The sequence below is a fragment of the Idiotropiscis lumnitzeri genome, chromosome 15 (assembly GCF_059441095.1).
Source record: "Idiotropiscis lumnitzeri isolate Australia: NSW breed Sydney's pygmy pipehorse chromosome 15, RoL_Ilum_1.0, whole genome shotgun sequence".
In the NCBI taxonomy this organism is placed as follows: Eukaryota; Metazoa; Chordata; class Actinopteri; order Syngnathiformes; family Syngnathidae; genus Idiotropiscis; species Idiotropiscis lumnitzeri.
The window spans coordinates 13767564-13787992 of record NC_142405.1 but is presented as its reverse complement, the minus strand read 5'-3'; the positions used below and the strand labels follow the sequence as shown (position 1 = coordinate 13787992).

Sequence of the window (20429 nt, the reverse complement as noted above, 5' to 3'; positions counted from 1 at the left end):
TAGCCATTTGCCGCTGACTCTAAAGGTCGCTCAGTTGCTCAAAGTTTAGTTGACTTTCCCTTTAAGCGTGCACCTCAATTCTGTATTGATAATGCTTGTGAAAATGCTCAAAATTTCTTGCAGACGAGAAAAACTGTTTGCGACATTTCTTTGCAACATTTTACAAACCCAGACAAAAACCCAACTTTGTTACATTAGCGAGTAATCACCGCTCAACGAGACAGCAGCTTAAAGCTGACATGAAAAAAAAACAAAAAAACAAAAACTGAGCATTTTGCAACTAAACACGGTGGGTATTGTTTTTCTGCAAGAAAACAATTTAAGCTATTCTGATAAAGTTTTACTGCCATCTCTGTTTTATGCCAGATTATTAGAACAGTTCCCCTCCACCATCCAATCATTAGCAGTAACCATGACAATATTTATCCATGACCTAGCCAGCTAGTTTTCGGCCCAGTTAAGCAAACTAAGAAAATGTTAACCCATGAGCTTTGACAAGGTGTTTGCTTTAGGTAGGGTGCCAGTGACTGAACAATAATGTTAAAACAAAAATTTCCTGCTAAGAATATTGTATTTATTCTACATCTTTCAGTCAGTGAAACTATTCTTAGTCATATAAAACTTCTTCAAGTTTTACTTTCATTTTTTTCAAATTGAGCATCATCTAATGTTGACTTGCAGAACGTAGATAATATATTTTTCTACAAACAATCAGAAAAAAAATATCCCGATTGACATTGGGGTCCATCTCATTTAACTCCTTTAAAATCTAACTCAAAAGCGGATTCCCGTCACTGCAGGATAATTTATATGTATAGAATGAAGGAAAGAAAATTAACTTAGTATTCCAAACTAAAAAGTGAATCCAACATGGAAATCTCACGTCCCGATGAGAATGTCTAATTCTTACTGCATATTAAGGCTGTCATATTTATTGTAGTCAGGAAATACAATAACCCTCCATGTAAAAGCTTCAATTGTCTTTGTCAAATACAGAAATATGCCATTACAAACTAGAGAGTGGACCTCACAAATAAATAAATCCAATGAAAGAGTACTATTTTAAGGCAATGCAGTGGCATATTCTGTTTTCCCCTCTTGGAATTTTAGATGCTTGAGTTAAAGAAAAGAGTCGATAAACTTAAATTATTACATTTGCACATAAAAATATAGTTGGGGTTATGCATTCATAAGCTGACAGCAATCCATATGGCTGGGACTGGACAACCTGCTCTTCAGTGGTTTTTGACACCTCAATCTCGCCCTCACAAACAACGTACATAACTTTCACCACTATTCTGATGTGAGAGGTCTGATAAGCTGCCTCCACTTGCAGTAGTACAACCTTGTTTAGAGCAGTAATCACATCTTCCCCTCGGTAAAGTCAGTGCAATGCTCAATGTTTCCTATAATGATGAAATTGCAATCCCATCAATTGTGGGCATATAACCAAGCAGGCGCAATACTGGAATAACTGCATGAAATAAAACTAGAATTAAAAATATAAAACTTGTTACACCAAGAGTGAGGGGGTGTTCGGGAATAATGAGGGATTAAAGACTGTGGTCCAGACGGAAAAATCACACCTCAATCTAATGAATGTAGGCTCTGTAGACTGCAGAAATATCATTGTCTGACTGGTCCAGAGCCTTGGCCCTCTTATACACCTGGAGAGAAATAGATGAGCACTTGGTCAGAACACACAAAAGGAAGAATTTAACAGTGGCTTCATGAAAAGCAGTCCCACACATTAAGGCTCATCTCATTTATATTTTCTGTTACCTTGCAACCCAATATAAGAAAGTAAATAAAATGATGACACATGCTGTGTTGATTGTTTTTAGAATAAGCGTTGAGCAAATCTTCGATCCCAATGGGTTCATTTTTTTTTTACCTTGATAACACATTTCCCTTACTATTACATAAATGAAAGGTGATGTTCTTTCATCTTTTCGCCATGCGTTTATAAAACATATTTAATAAAATACTAATGAACTAAAGATCAATAAAAACATGGCAATCCACAGGAAAAATTCCATTCTACTAAATACGTGAGGAACTGAACATTGGAATGTATAGTAAAGGCTCAGTAGGGTGGCGACAGCACTCGCTCCATTTCTTTATTCTTCTTCATTCTTTATAACAGGCACCTCATTGTTCACATAACCCATGTGGCCACATCACAAGAAACGCACTAATGATGACTTGCCTAACTGGCTCGGGTGCCGAACGGGGACCCCCGCATACTTGCAGTTTAGCACCTACGGATTCACCTATTCGTAGATTTTGATCAAAATTTTCCATTTTGTTGTTGTACTACTATGGCACCCTAAAAATGGACACTGAGCTGTTAATGAACCCATGTTGTAGTTTGGACATCACTAACCCAAACACAATAGCTGCAAAATTGCAAGACGAGATTATTTATCGTGAATTAAATTGTAGTTAGGATAAACACAGACCTTTCAGAGACTGAATGATAATTAAGGTGATCAGGTGATAATTAAGTAATGTTTACCGTCCAATTAAAGAAAACGGCAGCTTATTTCTTCCTCTTTTTTTTAAGGCAGAACAACGGAATAGACAGGAAGAAAAAATTACCTCATTGGCAGCTGCAGCCATCGGGGTTGGATGGTTGGCCAGATCACCCATGGAGATGGCCAGCCTTAAATCTTTCTGAATGTGCTTCAAATAGTAGTCTGGTTTAAAGTTGCCCTGTAGGATATCTAGATAAGACAACATGAAAAATCATGAGTCAAATAATAATCAGAATCAGAATGCCCCTTATTGTCATTGTACTCAGTGTACAATATTGGTATCCTTGTATATTACATAAAATGTCAATTGTATTTTCATACAGAAATGTTTCAACACTAGGGGGGACAAACCATGCCATGTTTCAGGAACATGCATAAAAATGCCATTGTCTTGAAAACCTCATGTACGATACTTACTTTGGCATTTCTGGTCCACAAAGGTGCTTGCCATCTGGCCCTGGCATAGGATGTCCAGGAAGGTCTGTTGAGATTGGCCAGTAGCTTGGGCAAGGGTGAGCCCTTCTGCAATGGTGGCCATGAAGCTGCCCTGTACCATGTTGAGGATGAGCATCATTCTTGCTGCGTTCCCTGCTTCACCTTTGAAGTAAACATTAAAAACAACAAAACATTTTAGTATACACCCACACACACACGCACGAACAAACAAACATGATTCACATGAAGTCGCTACTGTTGTTTGTCTTTGAACCACATTGTTTCAGTTGCTATTTTTACCAACTCTCTCAAAAATGCCATCCCCTAAGCCCAGTTGAGTAGTTCAGGTAACAAAAGGTTTTGAAAGTTTTTTTTCTTGGCATCCATTTTTTTTTTTTTTAAATCATCACAAAAACCCGGCCAGCTGGCATTTGACCCAGTATGTGTGTACTTTTTATATCTACTGTACAAATTTCAGACTGTAAGCAAAAAATGTTTAACAGTGCGTAACGTTAGTCTAATGCAGTGATTAGACGGGGGGGGTGGTGGTTGCGGTACAATGCTGAGGGGGGCGCGTGGAACCCTGGGGAACATGTTTTTTGCATAGTTTTGGGACCAAACAAGGTGATCTCAGACAACGCGAGTTTGAGCTCATCAAAGCTGTTTGTGCCCCTAGTTCACGCAGTACTGATTAAAAAAAGGCGTCGCCCTGTCGCTCGTTGACCCGGAAGTGATTTCTTTCGCTGCTCCTTAAATGCCCCGCGGCAGGCTATCTTGCGCCGCAGCAGAACGGACTTTATTTGAACTATATACAAGTCCATGCACAGCAGAAGCAACAAGCTACATGATGGCAAATAAACGACTCTGCAAACAAGTAGCGTACTCAACAAGGAGGCGAGCAAGGAGGCGCTAAGCGCGCTAATCGCTAAAATGAATTGCCTCGATGTATGCTCGACTTTTAACAGAAGTCTGATTCGAACCGCGTTTGGGCGGAGAGCCAGCAGCTATGAACAGAAATGTTGTATTGCAACCATTACCTATCGAAACATACGTGAGCAATTTAGCTGACGCTCTCAGGCTGGAACTCGGAAATGGCTGACGCCATCACAACGAAGAGGTTTGACGTCAAGCGTATTGGAAACATTAAAAAAACGTATAGTAAACATTAAAACTGTTGCTTTATGTTATTTATATAGAATTTTTGTTTAAAATCCCCCTAGCTCTATTTGTCTTTTTTATATTATGTACATTTTAATAAATGTTTGGTTTGGTCATGTTAAAAAAAAATGTAAAATAAATATATATCATCTCATCAATATTTGCACAACAGTACTGAGTTTCGAGATCCTCACAATAGTTGTTCTCAAAATTATTTTTTTAATCAAGTTAGCTTTGTTAAGGGATATTTTATTGACAATCTTAATATACAAAGAACATGTACATTAGTACGAAATGTAAAAAATTGTTTTCTTCTTGGTGGGGGGGGGGGGGCGTGACAGGAAATAATTGAGAACCACTGGTCTAATGTCTAATTCTCATCTCACCAATATCGCCTTCAGTGTTCAGATTTTTTTTTTTTTGATGAGGTTCATTTTTAAGTTCTCAATTCTTCACCTTTTAAATGAAATCAGGGTTTATTATAGTTTTGGATTTTTTAGTTTTGGATTTCAGTTTAGTTTAGGTTTCCATTTTGTTTTGACTTTTTATCTCTAATCGAATTAGTTTCTCAAGGCATGAGAATACAATGTGACAGCACTTTGAGTACCTGACGTAGATAGCCCAAATAAAACAGTGCAGTCTTTTCCATGTTTGCAAGGAAGAAGCTCCTTTTCACCTCACTTTAAACCATGACAGTATTTTCATTTGCTACTTTGAACAGTTGCCAATGTTTTTCCTACAATAAAGTTTTTTGCACACATTTGTATGAGTAATTTGTGCGTTTATATACCAGTGCAGTTTATGTGCAAATTAATAAATCTAATAAATGTTAACATTTTTATTATGTTGTGGATGCAGCGTAATTACATATTGGTCAACGCAGGAGACTGCTTTTTATGGTACATGACTTTAACAGAAACCTGACCTTTAAGGAACCAGAAGACGCCGGGCATTATTACACGCTACGTACCCAAGAAGAAGGAAGTCTTGCCCATGGCCTGAAAGCAGCTGCTGCAGTCCTCATAAACTGTACGGTCACCGGCTGCCAAGATGACCAACATCCCGTCATTAGACAGCTGCTGGCTTCCGGCCACTGGAGCCTCCAGGAAACGTCCACCCCGTGACGTTATCACCTGATAAAAAAAATGCATGCAAAAATTTTAATACTACAATTTTAAAGTAATTTGCGGATAGCGGTGTTTTAAAACTAAGGTACATGGTTCCGTTTTCTAACACCAAGAGCTGAAACACCTGTGACAGTTCTGTAATGGTCTCGGGGTCAACTGTACTCATCTCTACATAGCACTTGCCCGGCCTGATTCCTTGCAGCACTCCACTGGGACCCAAAACCAACTGGATCAAAGCACACAAAGGAAATATCAGCAAAACCAAGCTCATCACCAATCAAGCAAGACATTTGTTGTCAAACTCACATCGCGAGCAGCTTTGGGGTCAGAGACACAAGAGAACGTGATGTCACACGTTGAAGCCACTTCTGCAGGAGTGCGACCCAACCTGGCACCTTCCTGGATGAACAGGTCACACTAGAAAACACGCCCACAAAAACAACAGTTCTTAATTGCTTCACCAACTATATTTTACAATTAAAAGAGGACAGGAGCCAAGATGGCCCATTTTTCACTCACAAGCTCCATTTATATACTTTTTGATCAGGGAACAGAAATTAGTTGTCATTTTCTTTTTAATCTATTCATTTAGTTGAAATTAGGAAATAAGTGACGACTTGAAAAACGCCTACTTTTACTGATGAATATGGCCACGCCCCCCCTCAGCCCTCCTCATGTTACTGCAAGAGTCACTTGTTGGAAACAATAACAAAAAATGTGAGGCAATTCAATATACTTCTCTAAATTACAGATTGTGCATTCAGCAGCTGAAGAGCTCCTTGCATTGTTGGTGCAAAGAAAGGTGAATGCAAGTATTCATACTACAGTAATAAAATACATCGTATTCGCAATTGTTTTTTTTATATTTTTGTCATTTACAGGGCGTGCATCTCAAAGTGATTGGGATGCCAGCCAAAAGACATCACTTTCACTGCAAACACTGGACCACTGAGCAGTGGACTTCCTGCAGCTGTTTATAACCAGAGGAGGACGCGATAGCCAAGCAACTCCTCTAGCTACAGTGGAGCGCACAGGATTTAAACGCCTCATGAAAGAAGCCGGCAGGAGGTACACAAATATTTTTCGCAACCCATTCTTCCCAATATTATAATTATAATATAATTATAATATAATTATTAGCATTTTGTTTACAGGCCATATTAGCTTATTTGCACATGGCATTATTTATTTATTTATATTGTTTACAAGAGACCTTTTTACAAATCAGGGCCTTTGCACATGGCATTACAGAACCTTGGCGCAAGCCATTTGCAGAGGTAACCCTTTTCTCCTGTTCTTTGTGACATTGTTCAAGTCATGCAAAGCAAGCTATTTGGAATCTTTATGCAAATGATTTTTGTACTTGTATTTTTCATTGAAAGTAATGTTGGTCAATTAAAAAAAGCAGTTAATATGCATTTCCTGCATTTATTTTGATTTTGGTCCATGGGGGGAATTTACCGTGCATTTGTCGTTATCGAGGCAAAATTGTTCAATTTATCGTGATATTGATTTGAGGTCATATCGCCCAGCCCTACAGACAACTTTGGAGACAATTATTCTGAGGCAAAACCCAGCGGTCTGTAGCACTCTCTAAACATAACAGTAAAATATTTGACAAATAAAGCTGCACCACAATAAAAATGGAATGTCTGCAAGTGCAGCAAAACACGTATGTGGTGCGAGACGTGTAGTGTTCCCTTGCACAGAGGCAATTGTTTTAGTGTATACGAAACGCAAAAAAAATAATTGGCATTTGTAACAACACACACATACACACAACTGTCACTCGTGCACCTTTGTATATATAACATATATATATGTTTAATTTCAGCAGTTCGATAATTGTTTGATTTAATGTGCAAATAAAATGGTTTGTTATCAAGAGTACTTTTCGTTATGCTGTTTTTGTTATTTTATAGGAGGAAAGCATTATTTTGATGTTTGAGCTCTCACAAAAGAAAGTCATGGATTTGCCTGAAACGTTTGTTTTTACAAAATGCACTCCATTTTTTTTTTGTCAGGAATGGGAATTTTTCCAATTACCAGACCAGAAAAACATAGAAACACACTTTTTCCTGATGAAAGAAGACTATTTTTCTTTTGGTAGGCTACATGTTTTTCTAGCATTAGAACACAATATCCCATGGGCCTTGCGAAATTTGTCAGGCTGGGATTGAGGGCTTTGCTCTAGTGAAATGAGGTAATTACCTACAGGTGCATGAACAATCCAGAGAGATATGTTCCAGAACTGGTGTCACAAGGGGCATTTCCATTTGAAACCACAAGTTTTCCCCTTTGAAGATAACACCCTGGGGTTTAACGCAGCCTTCTCTGCCACACCTTCATATACTCCCGGAATTGTTCTTTCAGAATCCTCCACAGCTCTGTTGTCCCAACTCATGGGTTTGAAATATATATTTTGTGACGCCAGGGAGGATTTTGTGCACGCCCTGCAAGCATGAACGATCATGGCTTTGTTTGGTAATATTGCACCTTTTCTGCTGTGCGGTTCCAGACTGTGACAACATGACCCATTTTCAGCAGGTTGGATACTATGCCGCTACCCATCAGCCCCAGACCAAGGAATCCTATCCTGGAAAGAAAAAAAGAGAAGAAAAAAAAAAACATGAAATAAATGTCGGCAAGAAGCCACAGGTAAACTTTTGAGTCCAAAGACACATTTACAGCGGAGAATTTATTTCAAGGACCCGAGGCTACATTTCCTGGACCACTTATTAAGCAGAGCTTAATCTGATAGGTTTATAAATCAAATTTGTAAATCATTTGGTTGATGAAATGTGGCCATTGCGTAGCACGACAGTGAGGTTTGTTAATACCTTTTATCTGTTGGTGTGATGCTGCCATTAATGGCTGTGCTGTCTGCCGCTTGAATGGATGTTGACGCCGTGTCCTGAAAAATCAAAAACCATGTATTAAACTGTCATTTTTAGAGTGACTGAATTTTTATTTTCCAAAATCTATATTATCATTTTTAATGTCTGTAATATATACCTCTTCAACTATTTTTAGGCGTTTGCTTATCGGTTCCATGGACGAGGCAGGCTAAGAGAATAAAAGACAATATATATGTATACATGAAGACTTACAAATTTGACACACAGCAGCTGAGCTTCCCATTTGGAGATACATGTTGCAACAGTTTCTTATTAAGAAAAGCTATGCGTCTACAATCAATATTGGCTTTATTAAGAGTCATTACGTGTCAACTGACAAAAATGTGAACAATGTGAATATTCTTACCTTCTCTGACTGGCTAAGCAAGAAGTGATGAAAATGTGGGTCATCCTTCACAGGCTGCAACAGAACAAGGGTTAAGTTGGAATGTGTGCTCTTTTAAATGTGCCTAACTTTAATACATACTCAGGACAATGCAGCATAAAATCAAGGCAATAATTGTTCTTCTGTGAAATTTCATTAGGGATTGCCACTTTGTTTATGCCCATTTTTGCGGCACATCATAAAAACTAAATCTACTGACATCTAAGTAAACTTTATAGTCTATAGCTTGTTTTTGGAACATTTGATGAAGCCGGAGTACCTGGAGAAGCCCCATAAAGCACCAGGAGAATGTGAAAAGCCCACACAGGAAGGCCTGAACCAATATCTAACGTTCTTGCGATACCACAACACACAAAATATTACTGGGAAAAATGCAGAAAAGACACAACAAACAAAAACAAACAACACATGTTATACAGAGGATTCAAAAAGATTAAGGGAAAGAGAAATTCAGTAACATTTTGGAGAGACAAATTTAGGTTTCACATTGTGAACAGGGGAGCGCAGAAACTAGAAAGCTTAAAGGGGAAGTCAAGACCCCAAAAATATTTGCAATAATATGTTCTATGTGGGGTGGCCCGGTGGCTGACTGATTAGCATGATGCCCTCACAGTGCAGAGGTCGTGAGATCGATTCCAGCTCCGGCCATCCTGTGTGGCGTTTGCGTGTTCTCTTCGTGCCTGTTTGGGTTTTCTCCAGGTACTACAGTTTCCTCCCATATTCCAAAAACATGCATGGCAGGTTGACTGGAGGCTCTAAATTGCCCCTAGGTATGAGTGTGAGCTCGGATGGTTGTTCGTCCATGTGTGCCCTGCAATTGGCTGGCAACCAGTTCAGGGTGAATATTATTCTGATTACTATTGCATCTGTGGAATATGAGTTAAACACTAAAATCCAACTGTTCTTCACTTTTTGTCGACTGAATATGACACCATGGTTGCTCAGGGTTCAGGTCATGACCAATCACAGCGCATCTGTTTTCAGAAGCCGAGCTGTGATTTGTTGTAATCTGAGCCCTGAGCAGCTGTGATGTCATTTTCGGTTGACAGAAATCGGCAAAATGGTTGCCCCCGAGAAAAAAAAAAAAGGTGGATTGCATTGCTTAACTAAAAGTCGACAAAAGCAATATTAATCAAAATGCTGTGTCCACTGTGGGGATGCATTAAACATAAATTTTTGGGGGGGGATTGACTTTCCTTTTAAGTTGTCACATCTCAACAGAGAGCGCATTCCATCCCGGAGACGTAACATAATGAACCGTTCGTTTATCCTGGACAGATGCCCACTCTAGGGAAGGAGGACGACAAGATTTAAGATAAGAGGCCGTCTTAAGCAAGGTTCCGGTGGAAGTAAGCGCGCAACAAAGAAAACGCCATATGAACATATGCAGACAGGTATTCTGTGCAAATTTTGTTATATTAAAGTTTGACACTTCTACGTCTCATTTCATTTTCTTGTAAGTGTACCTCCATGCATGCAACACACAGTCCCTAAGAGGCCAAAGCAAGCACAGCAGGAATGTATATTTAAATTTCGTAATTGCTATTATTATTATTACTTTATTTTCTGGTTGTTCTTTCAAGCGAAAATAGGGAAAGGTTGAGAGGATTGGTAGTTAAATAATTTCACATTTTGAAATCAATATATAATCATGTTTGTTAACTGTAATTTCAATATCAGTCAAAATAGTCATGATTACTATACTTGTCAAGGTGAAGCAGGCGCCTTTCTGAACTTTTTTTGTGTTGAATTAATTTTTTGTTAGTTTTGTTCCTAGAGCACAGTGATTTTGCATGCAATTGATGCATATTCATTTTGCGATTATGGGGCGATTCACATATGATCCAATTAGTCGACTAATCACGACTGCTGTTGGTGATTAGTCGACTAGCAAAATAATCGTTTATGGCAGCCCTATATCACAGATGCATTATGTTCGCATGAGAAGTTAAAATTGTTTTTGTAAGGTGAACAACTACATAAGAAGATAGTAACAAAATATACCAATTGGTTAAAATACCCTGCAGTGTGAACACGACCCAATTGTGAACTCTCTGATTCCTTCCAAGTTGATGGAAACGGACCGCAGCCGCAAGAGGGGCAGTCCACAGCGGCCCGGCAACCGAATCACCCTGCCTGCCGCAGTGGTGCAATTTTGGCTGACATTTCCCCATGTACAAGCACCACTTCAGCTCAATTCACTCAGCCATTGGCACATGCTAGCTCTCATCACAACATCTTGTTTTGGCTGTGCCGTTTTGGTGACAAAAGTCTTTTAGACAAAAACTGAAAATGTATTTATGGCCATTTTTGGTGACCAAATGTTCCCAGACATTCCTAATTAAAAGGACAATTCACCTCCCTGTACAGTAACCCCCCCAAAAAAGCATAGTACGGCAATAGTTGTAATGAAACGCTCCTGTTAACACGTCACAAATATACTTATTTTAGAAGCTATTCCACTAGAGTACACTCATTTTTTAATTAGCACATTAGCTCCTTTAACTTTAGCTGCAGCTAATCTGCGGGTTCAGCAGTTCATAAAAATACTACCTTTCTTACAGAATGGTAACATAAGATGGGAGTAAAAAATGGCTTCAATATTTAAAAAAAAAAAAAAAAAAAAAGACACAGAAAAGTCCAAATGATTTAAAAATTATTCTCTTTTTTTTATGTACAGGTTCTGGAGTGACTGACATTTTCAAATGTGGCTACTCACGGTGTGGTACAGTTTTCTGTCAATTTTATGGCACAAACATTGAACAAGAATAGGAAACTTTTAAACTCTATATGTATCCATGGCTATAAACTGCTGAAGCCACATATTAGGTTCAACTAAACTATAGAGCAGTGATTCTCAACTGGTGGGTGAGACCTAAAAGTTGGTTGTGGATTCATCATTGGTGGATCACACCAAGTAAAAAAATTATAGAGGTTGCTTGGTTTATAACGTAAAGACAAGTTTTTTGTTTATTATTTTATAGTCATCTTTTCATACAAATATAGAATTTATTTAATCATGACTTCTATTGGCTTAGCATGTATTAAAATATTATATACTGTACCAAATTCCAATAACAATTTTTCAATACTACATTTTCTGTGTCGCACTCGGCCTTAGTGGCAATAGGAAAATGTGGGTCCCGCAGTGACAACAGTTGAGAACCACTGCTCTAGAACAGAGCTACAACCCATGCTTTAAGGATATTAAATACTTGGTGGTTAGGTAAAATAAAATTTTCTCCATCAGCCATTTTAAAAACTCGACGCACTAAAATGTGTCAAAAACAAAAGGGGACCAAACAGAATCAGTGGTCAAGCGCAAGCACCAAAAGGTCAGAAGGGAAAAGTCTGCATAGTTGTTCATTAAAGCCAAGGGTTAAGTTAAGGTCGAAGAAGGGCAAGGCAAGGCAAGCTTGGTGGGAAGTAGGGGTGGGATGGGTTCACCTACACTGCTTTCCCATTTGAATCCAGGTGCAGCCCCCAGCCTCTCAATAGCGGACGGCTCAGGGTCAGAGTCAGTTAAGTCCTTTAAGGAGGAAAAAGACACACATTCACCTTTAAAACAGAGGGTGAATTTGCTGAAATTTTTAGGGGATTACCCATTTCAGATGTCAAAACCAGGAGAGTCTTTAGGATTAAAGACACCAATGTTCAATTATCTCCAGAGTGCCCGATACCAATCCAAAATATAAACTTAAATCTACGCTCACATGAATACATACAAAGGAGGAATGTAATAACAGACCGTGATTCTGGCATAAGAATTCAAACACCGTAAGAGCTGGGCAAGTCATTAAAATGTAATCGTAATTTCAATTTTGCCTACTCTTGATCATAACATTCGTATCAAAGAAAAATAATAAATGTTCTACACAGCATAGTGTGTGGGTTTGCCAGTTTTTGCGTTGTGAACTCAAAGTCCTGAGGCATCACCGAGTTAGCGTGTATCGTTAAAGAATTGCAGCAGAGACTTCTACTGAAATGTAGTCCACTAAAATATGCTTTAATATAACCTGTGAGGGTGACACTGAAGTTCATTTTTGTGCCTTGCACCTAAAAAAGCCAGTCAGAATTAAAGGTAACTGTTTTTTAAGAAATACTGTATTTTCACGACCATAGGACGCACCGTATTAAGGGGCATAGTCTCAGTTGCGCGTGACCTTTCTGTATTTAATACATACATAGGGCTCACTGTATTACTGGGTGAAGGCATGTCAAAAGGTACCTTAGCTTAGCATGCATGCACACTAAAACATAAGATAGCAATAGAAGTATTAGTCATACTCCCTAATACTTTGTTTTTTTTTATAAAATCAGTCCTCATGCACAAGTCCATCAAAGTCAGTCAGTCTGGCTGGAGCAAGGCCCCTCAAACATGATGCCAATTTTTCTAACAACTCAACCAACAGTACAAGCAGTCCACGATACGTGATCACACAATACTGACGCAGGCATGTCACAAGCCACCAATACTATGTAAAGTCACGGTTTCACATCAAAACCAAAACTATCACCCAACATCAACTCAACAGCATAGTAGCAAAGAATGAAACAACCAAAACAAGTAAAGAAATACAATTAATTGTACTTGTCATGCCAATCATATCCCAATTGCTGCAAAGCATTCTGGGAGTGCTTATGCCTCAGCCAATCATATAGCTGGTTAGAGAAACGTAGCGACTTGTGTGCTTTGGGAAGCGACTGTTTTTCAAACCGTGACCAACAGAGGGCAGTGACACTGTTTAATGCTCCCAGACAGCACAGCATTCCACAGTCTCAAACCTTCATCAACAGAAAGTGCTAAATACACCATGTAATCCTCCTAGTCAGTCCAGCGGAGCGCTAATGAAAGTCGCACATGTACAGATTTGGAACTGAGCACACATAGGGTGCTTATAAGGCGCCTCGTCCATTTTGAGAAAATTTGGGACTTTTAGGTGCGCCCTATGGTCGTGAAAATGTGGTAATTCACTGATTTAAGAAAATGGTATGTACAATATTCAGCCCTCACTTAAGGCATTTGTATTTGTTCCAAAAAGTAGCTGTGTCCTGGTGAAACTTCTTGTAATATCCTCACTTTACTGAGAAGAGAGTTGCCTTTAACATACTAACAGTAGGAAATATGGTAGGAAGTACTTAGTGGGGATAAAAAGTCCACAGTCCTATTTTTAAAGGACAGGTTTTTGCAAAGAAAAAACAAAACAAAACTAATAACAAATATACAAACAAACGTTTAATGTAACCTATAACTTGAAAAAAATAATCTTTTAAGCACTTTTGGCTTTTTATAACAGCACAAATTATTTTGGATCTATCAGTGTGGCTCATCTCGATGTGGCAATATTAGCACATTCCGCAAAAACGCACTGAATCTGTCAGATTGCGAGGACATCTGTGTGCAGCCCTCTTCAGATCACGAACGACAAAGATGTTCAGTGAGATTCAGGTGTAGACTCTGGGGTAATTCTTAATAATCTGTTGGTAAAGCCGTTTATTTTATTTGAATGTGTCTTGGTTCTTGTCAAGCTGAAGATGGTATATATTCATGCACCTTCTTCAATTGCAGTTGCTACCAGCTTCTTTGCAAGCTCTCTGTTAGAGCATCAGAACTTTATTTGGGGTTAACCAGAGGCACTTTTAAATGGTGCAAGTGTAAACTGATTCTCAATGAAATGTATATATTTTTTCTAATGAAGTTGTACATATTATAGATCACAAACAGTGAAAAAAAAATTTAAATTATGTTTTTGTTTTTTTATAAATAATCACAACGCAATGTATATCAACTATAGCCACTTCCTTAAGGTGCATCTACTATGTACATTAAGGCAAAACATCAACATTGTATAAACTTACTGCCTTAATGTTGATTTGCATCTGCAAAGTGCTGTGCGGTTCATTTTGCATGTTGAAGGAGGAATATATGAAAATAGATTAATGCAGCACACAATGTATTTGATCAAATCTGAGCTAATCTGGATCAGTGCTGGCTCAAGTTTGCATCTTCAAATACTACGTCTGAAAGCAGAGTCGGCGGGGAGAACTCTTTTTCTTATGTGAACATTTTTGAAATGACGACTATAATGATAGTGAGATGAGTCTACTAAGTCATGTACTTTTAGAGTTTCTGAATTAGTCCCATGAAAAAAGCATGCCATACAAATTCATTTTTCCGCTCCCTATGTGTACTGTTCCTAAATTTTAAACTTTATGCAAGATGGGCACATACATGTGAGTCCAATTACCAATTGGTACAGAAGTTGCGGAGATATTTCTAGTGCAAAACCATCACTATGTAGACAAGACGGCTAGCGCCCTCCTTGCGTACAGTCACCTCCCAGCAGAGGGTCCAAACGATGTTCCGGAGCCCACATCTTACACTAAAATTTCTCAATTACAGTGGACCCCTGAACACTTGTGGTTCAGTACCCGCAGATTCATGGATTTTATTTCAAAATATTCTTAAGTATTTTTTCATACTTTTTGTTTGCTTTTGAGTTGCTTTCCCCAGCCATGAATTTCCTCACATTATTAATAACATTAAAAAAGGTAATTTGACCAAATTTGTGATTTTTTAGGTGTGCAACAAACTGACCAGAATCCCTTTGAGCCATCGATTTTCAAGATGCAAAAATCAGCCAGCGTAATTTGTGCGGGACTTGAAATAATTGTGTGCCTTCAATTCATGTATTTGCATAACATGTTGCACAATGCACAGGAACTTTTTACAAGTCGTTATGCAGGTGCCAGATCTGTTTGCGTGTGCAATCAAGTTTACGTCATTTTTGCAAGAGCAACTCTTTATTATATAATGTGCAACACGCGTAATCTGTTGGCACAAAAATGTAACTCGGTTCCTGCCATTTGGGATCTTAGTAAATATGGGCCAGAGACAGAAGGCCTACTAAAATGATTCCCAACAAATCAAAGGTCACATTTTACTTACCAAAGTGCAGCAAATTTCTGTTTCTTACTCTCTTTCAGGGAGGCTCCCATATTGACGTTCGAGCAAACAGTTTCTATTAATATTTACAGGAATGGGCTGTTGCAGAGGGCTGCACCCTGTGAGTGTATTTGTGCTGTAATGCTCAGTTTTACTCCTCGATGAATAATTGACAACTGAAATTTTTCTTGTCCTATCCCGTTAGTTTCTTGCTGACCTTCTCAGAGGGGTCCCTCAAGGCACTGAGATCCTCATCATCCTCATCGAGTATTTTTAGTGGTTTTTTAGGAGTCTTCTTTCCCTTGGAGTCTGCTTTACCCTCAGAGTTCTTTAAAAAAAAAAAAAAAAAGGACATTTGTACTTTAGCACATTAGGAATTGTAAACAGCAAAAAACTAATTTATTAGGTATAGTAGTGTGCACCACATGGGAGATACCTAACAACAAAAACAACCAAGACTATTTTCATGCCGCTTTTCCATTCACCCGGTTTCACATTGAGACTGCCTTGCTTGGCCCGAGTGGTTTTTCTTTTTCGGAGGCCAAACAGTTAAATTCTAACTGCTTTTCAGGATCATCCAGGAGGAAGATCTAATCATCATCTGATTGGCCGACAGCGATGCAGCAAGGAACTCCGCTGCACACATCAGTTTCCTGGTTTTAGTTAAGCAAGGCAAAGCCACCCAGCGGCCATTACCTAAGTAAAATACTATGTATACTATGAACATTAGTGTTTCATAACCACAGTAAACCACATATACAATTTCACATGTACTAATGGGTGAAATATTGACGCTTTGGGGTAACATTTTTTGTCCCGCTGACTGGGTACCATTCAATGGAATGTAAGGACTCCAGCCACAGAGAAGGAGCCATGCTGGTCCACCAGCCCAATGGTCGTGGCCCCCACCTTAAGGATGGCGGCTTGAGTCAGCTGCCGGAGTGTGTCAGACGCCCGAGAGTGAAGATGACGAGCCCTTGACCCGATCGGGAGAGGCGGCGAAATGAATGAGCTCTCCATTCAAAATGACTGAGCGCTGGCGGCAAGCTTTGTGTTCTGCTCACGGAATCAATATTGCTATATTTTATCTAAGGTACATATTAGGGCTGGGCGATATGACCTCAAATCAATATCGCGAGAAATTGAGCAATTTTACCTCGATAACGATAAATGCACGATAAATTCCCCCCGTGGACCAAAATCAAAATAAATGCAGGAAATGCATTTTGACTGTTTTTTTATTGACCAACTGGTACACATTACTTTCAGTGAAAAATACAAGTACAAAAATCATTTGTATGAACATTCCAAATAGCTTGCTTTGCATGACTTGAACAATGTCACAAAGAAAAAGGGTACCTCTTGCAAAATCTTTTTCCGCAAATAGATTGCGCCAAGATGCTCTCATGATGTAAATAATGGCAAATAAAAAAATGCGAAATAAAATGAAAGAAAATGTCAATGTAAGCCAAATAAACAAGTGTGCATCATCGGGGAAAATGTGCCGTCTCGAGTACTCTGGTGCGCAGTCGCCACTTGACGTCTATGTAATGCACAGTCAGGCTCAATCAGGGATGCATGTTGCGACCCGACCACAAGTCGGCTGTAGATGCAAAATGCTTGACATGTCTAAGCTCCCGGCCCGATGTAGTCCATATCGGGGAAATACGGCTTTTATGAAGCGTTTAAATCCTGTGCGCGCCACTGTAACTAGAGGAGCTTTATCTTTAGCTATGTGCTAGGCTGTCGCGTCCACCTCGGAGACGTTCTCTCGTATGATGTCGCCTCCGTGAATGGGCTGTTGTCACTTGTCGAACCTTGCTTCTCACTTTGAACTTTCAGCACAGCATGGTTGTGTTGTGGGTGGTGAAAAAGCTTCTGGATTTGAATCGCCAGCTACGACAGCGACTTCTGTTTTCTTTTTCGATCGGGTGGAGTCACGTGACTAGAGGCGCTGTAGCGGTCTTAAAGGAGCATGAACATTGCCGCAGACAGAAAAGGCTTTTCTTTTTTTTTTTAAACACCGAATTTACCGACATGGGCAAAATGATTTCGGTCATTGTAATAAATTTCGGTAACGGTAAATTTTCGGTTTATCGCCCAGCCCTAGTACATATAAAATTATAAATATGGTCCAACGATGTAAAACAAAATGTGTGTACTGTATACATTGTATTTTTGTCTCGACGGCGGCTGTCTCGCCGTCTTAAAACGAGGAACAGATTTTTCATCTATATATATGTGAAAGCTTATGTGGCATTTGATGGGCTCCCCTTTGCGACATTGCCACATCATGCAACGGCAATTCATATTTGAATTGCTGCAAAAAGATCGGCCCAGACTAACCACTTGTAAAATGTTATGGCAGAACCCCCACACGCTGCGACGGTGCACTGTTCAGCGCAGACTTGCACAGTTCAGTTGTTCTCGCACCCATTTGCCCAACGCCTGTTGTAAAGAAATAGCAAAGGAGGCGGTGTGTGTCGTGCCAAGCGGAGTGGTGTGGTGCTGTTTGGGGCTAATGGAAAAGCAGCATCAGTAAAGTAGCAAACTCATAACTTTGATCAGGGCTTAAACAGTTATGTCTGTAGTTGGCAAAACACAAGAAAGTGACAATATCCGGAACTAGATCACCTTGATTAACGTGTGTGGGATCTAACATATTCGTGAAGATTAGATGAACAGCACATTACATATATTCAGAGAAATTTTATAATGTCATCACTCCTTGGCTTCCAAACTCCAAGTTTGAATGGCAACACACATGGCGGTTGATGATGTTATTGTTTAAATTTGAGTAGTTATGATTATAAGGCTTAGAAATTCGTAAACTATTTTTTTTAAATAAAATGGTGATTCTTGGCACTTTTTTTTTTAAATCTCATAAAACAAGTCCCTCACCTGTTCTTTCCCCTTTAATTTCTTAAGGAAGTCTTCTACCGCATCAACAGCCTGCTGGAAACGCTTGCCTTTATTTATCTTGATCATCTCCTCTTTGTGAGGATGATAGGGTTTCAGCTGCTCCACTTTGATCCAAGCACTGAAACAGAAATGTAATAATTTTCATTTGTTGAACACTGAATAGTGAGCTCAATCTGAACATCTCCCTATATTGACTTACTGATCTTCAGTTCCAAAGAATTTCACAAAATGGCATTTTTTGCCCCTTGGCTTTTTCAGATCCTTGGGCGGGCTTACAATCTAAATTGAAGAAAATAATAAAACATACATGTATTGAAGCCCACATGTGACATTTATCAATTTATTTTCATTGAATTTATAAAAACAGAATTTTGCGATCTTTATTGCTTACCTTTCCCGGCCATGGTGGATAGCGGCCAAGTTTCCCCCTGGAATTTAAAGTAATTAGCCACTAGTAAGTAAAGTATTAACTGGTGCATAGCTTATGCATACAGAATAAAAAGTAGAACAATCACTGTACATACATTTAGTACTGAAATAAAATTTACATTTGTTTTAGATTGAGATAGATCAATATTTAAACCGTGATATGTTATCAAAACCAATGGACTGTTCAGAAATTCATTCATTTAAAACAATGTTATCCACGTGTTAATATACTATCCGGGATATTTAAATCATATTATTGAAAGTGTTTGTTTACAATTACAACCTCAGATATTTGACAAATAACAGTCAAGAAATTTGGATTGAGCAGGTCGTGTAAAACACCTGTAAGAAACCTTGTGTCAACTCCGTGTTATTCTCTGTCCGTGGACCATTTCCCACAAGAAAATAGTCCAAAACAAAACTCCATGTTGGATATTGTATAATGAATTAACATTTAACAATAAAACGACTCTTTGTATAAAACTGTTCGGTGCTTTACGGCCCTTTTATTTGCTGCTTTACTGTACAAGTCTGTAACAGTGGTGGATCATTCGCGACGAGAAACGCAAACAAGTAAAACCAGGCCCGCGTTAAAACCAGCTTAATATATACATCCACAAAAATAAGACAAGTAACAAAAACCCACAGTAAACACGAAAAACATTTGAAATGTTCCGGATTGAGCAAATGGATGGATAAAAGACTTTACGTCGTTGACACCTCCGTGCTAACCTACATTTCCGCTTAGGCAACTGAGCTACAAAAGCAAGTCTTCAGAGGCGGACATTTTTCAACGCGTCAACTCCGATATAAACTTCGACGGATACATAACATGGCAGTGAATTATGTGTTCAGACTATTATCCTCAAAACTATTTAAATGAGAGGGGGAACTCCATTATCCGAACATCTTTTCGTTTTTACGCTAACGTTAGCAAGGAGCTAGCAACGAATGTTGAGTCAGCTTGGCTAACAATTTGTTTGGGTTGTCCATCAACTAACCAACTGGCTCACACTAACGCTAGGATTCAAATTTAGTTAGAGCTTAAACATCTTTAATTTTGATACACTAAATAAAAGAAAACTAATGAATACAGAGAACATTAGGTGTAAAACTGTCATGTTTTAACATTTAAAGGGTACCTTACCAAACTAGATCTCCGATTCTCAGATGCACCGTCGCCATCTTGCAACTCTAATAAAACGTCGCAACGAATGAGAGGAAAAGACTACACTTCACGCACCCACTAATCACGAAGCTAAGCCCCACCTTTCCTCTCCACATAGGACCCGCCATTGGCTGAGGCGCAATGCTCTCGTTTTCCGGTGGACGGGGTCACGTGCACAAAATAGACAGTTGATAAAACATGAAACTTGTCTTGCGGTATTTAAATCCATAGAGTTTGTTCATAACCAAAATGCTATTAAAACCTTAAATGTCTGTAAACATCTTGATATTTTTTTGTTAACTTTTATCCCTCCCTGCATGGTTGTGTTTTAGTTTTATACATATTTTCTTTGTTTTGTTTCTTATTTTATTCATATTCAAGAATAATGTTTAATAAATTCATTG

The 20429-nt window shown here is 38.8% G+C and overlaps 1 protein-coding gene across 4 annotated transcripts; it reads right to left on the bottom strand.

Moving 5' to 3' along the window:
* Positions 1-91: 91 nt before the first annotated feature.
* glyr1 (glyoxylate reductase 1 homolog (Arabidopsis)) lies at positions 92-20150 on the bottom strand. 4 transcript variants are annotated; one of them, XM_088316490.1, is made up of 16 exons: positions 20005-20150; positions 18820-18856; positions 18628-18707; positions 18408-18546; positions 15724-15834; positions 12012-12089; positions 8522-8575; positions 8273-8323; positions 8098-8171; positions 7754-7853; positions 5564-5674; positions 5382-5483; positions 5101-5263; positions 2955-3134; positions 2602-2726; positions 92-1667 (listed from the first exon to the last, which is right to left on the bottom strand). In XM_088316490.1, the coding sequence occupies exons 1-16, from the start codon at positions 20040-20042 to the stop codon at positions 1593-1595; spliced, it is 1518 nt and encodes a 505-aa protein (XP_088172616.1). In that variant the 5' UTR covers positions 20043-20150; the 3' UTR covers positions 92-1592. The 4 variants fall into 4 exon arrangements, with proteins under 4 accessions (XP_088172616.1, XP_088172617.1, XP_088172618.1 ...); XM_088316491.1 differs by lacking the exon at positions 8273-8323; XM_088316492.1 differs by lacking the exon at positions 12012-12089.
* Between the last annotated feature and the right edge of the window lie 279 nt (positions 20151-20429).

What these genes read in the sequence shown, in the direction of transcription:
- glyr1 (XM_088316490.1), bottom strand. Translation starts at nt 20,042, where the DNA reads ATGGCGACGGTGCATCTGAGAATCGGAGATCTAGTTTG. An exon ending in GCCTAAAAATAGTTGAAGAG is followed by an intron (nt 8,172 to 8,272) that starts GTATATATTACA and finishes TTGATTTTTCAG; the next exon opens with GACACGGCGTCAACATCCAT. An exon ending in ACCCCAAAGCTGCTCGCGAT is followed by an intron (nt 5,484 to 5,563) that starts GTGAGTTTGACA and finishes GCTTTGATCCAG; the next exon opens with TTGGTTTTGGGTCCCAGTGG.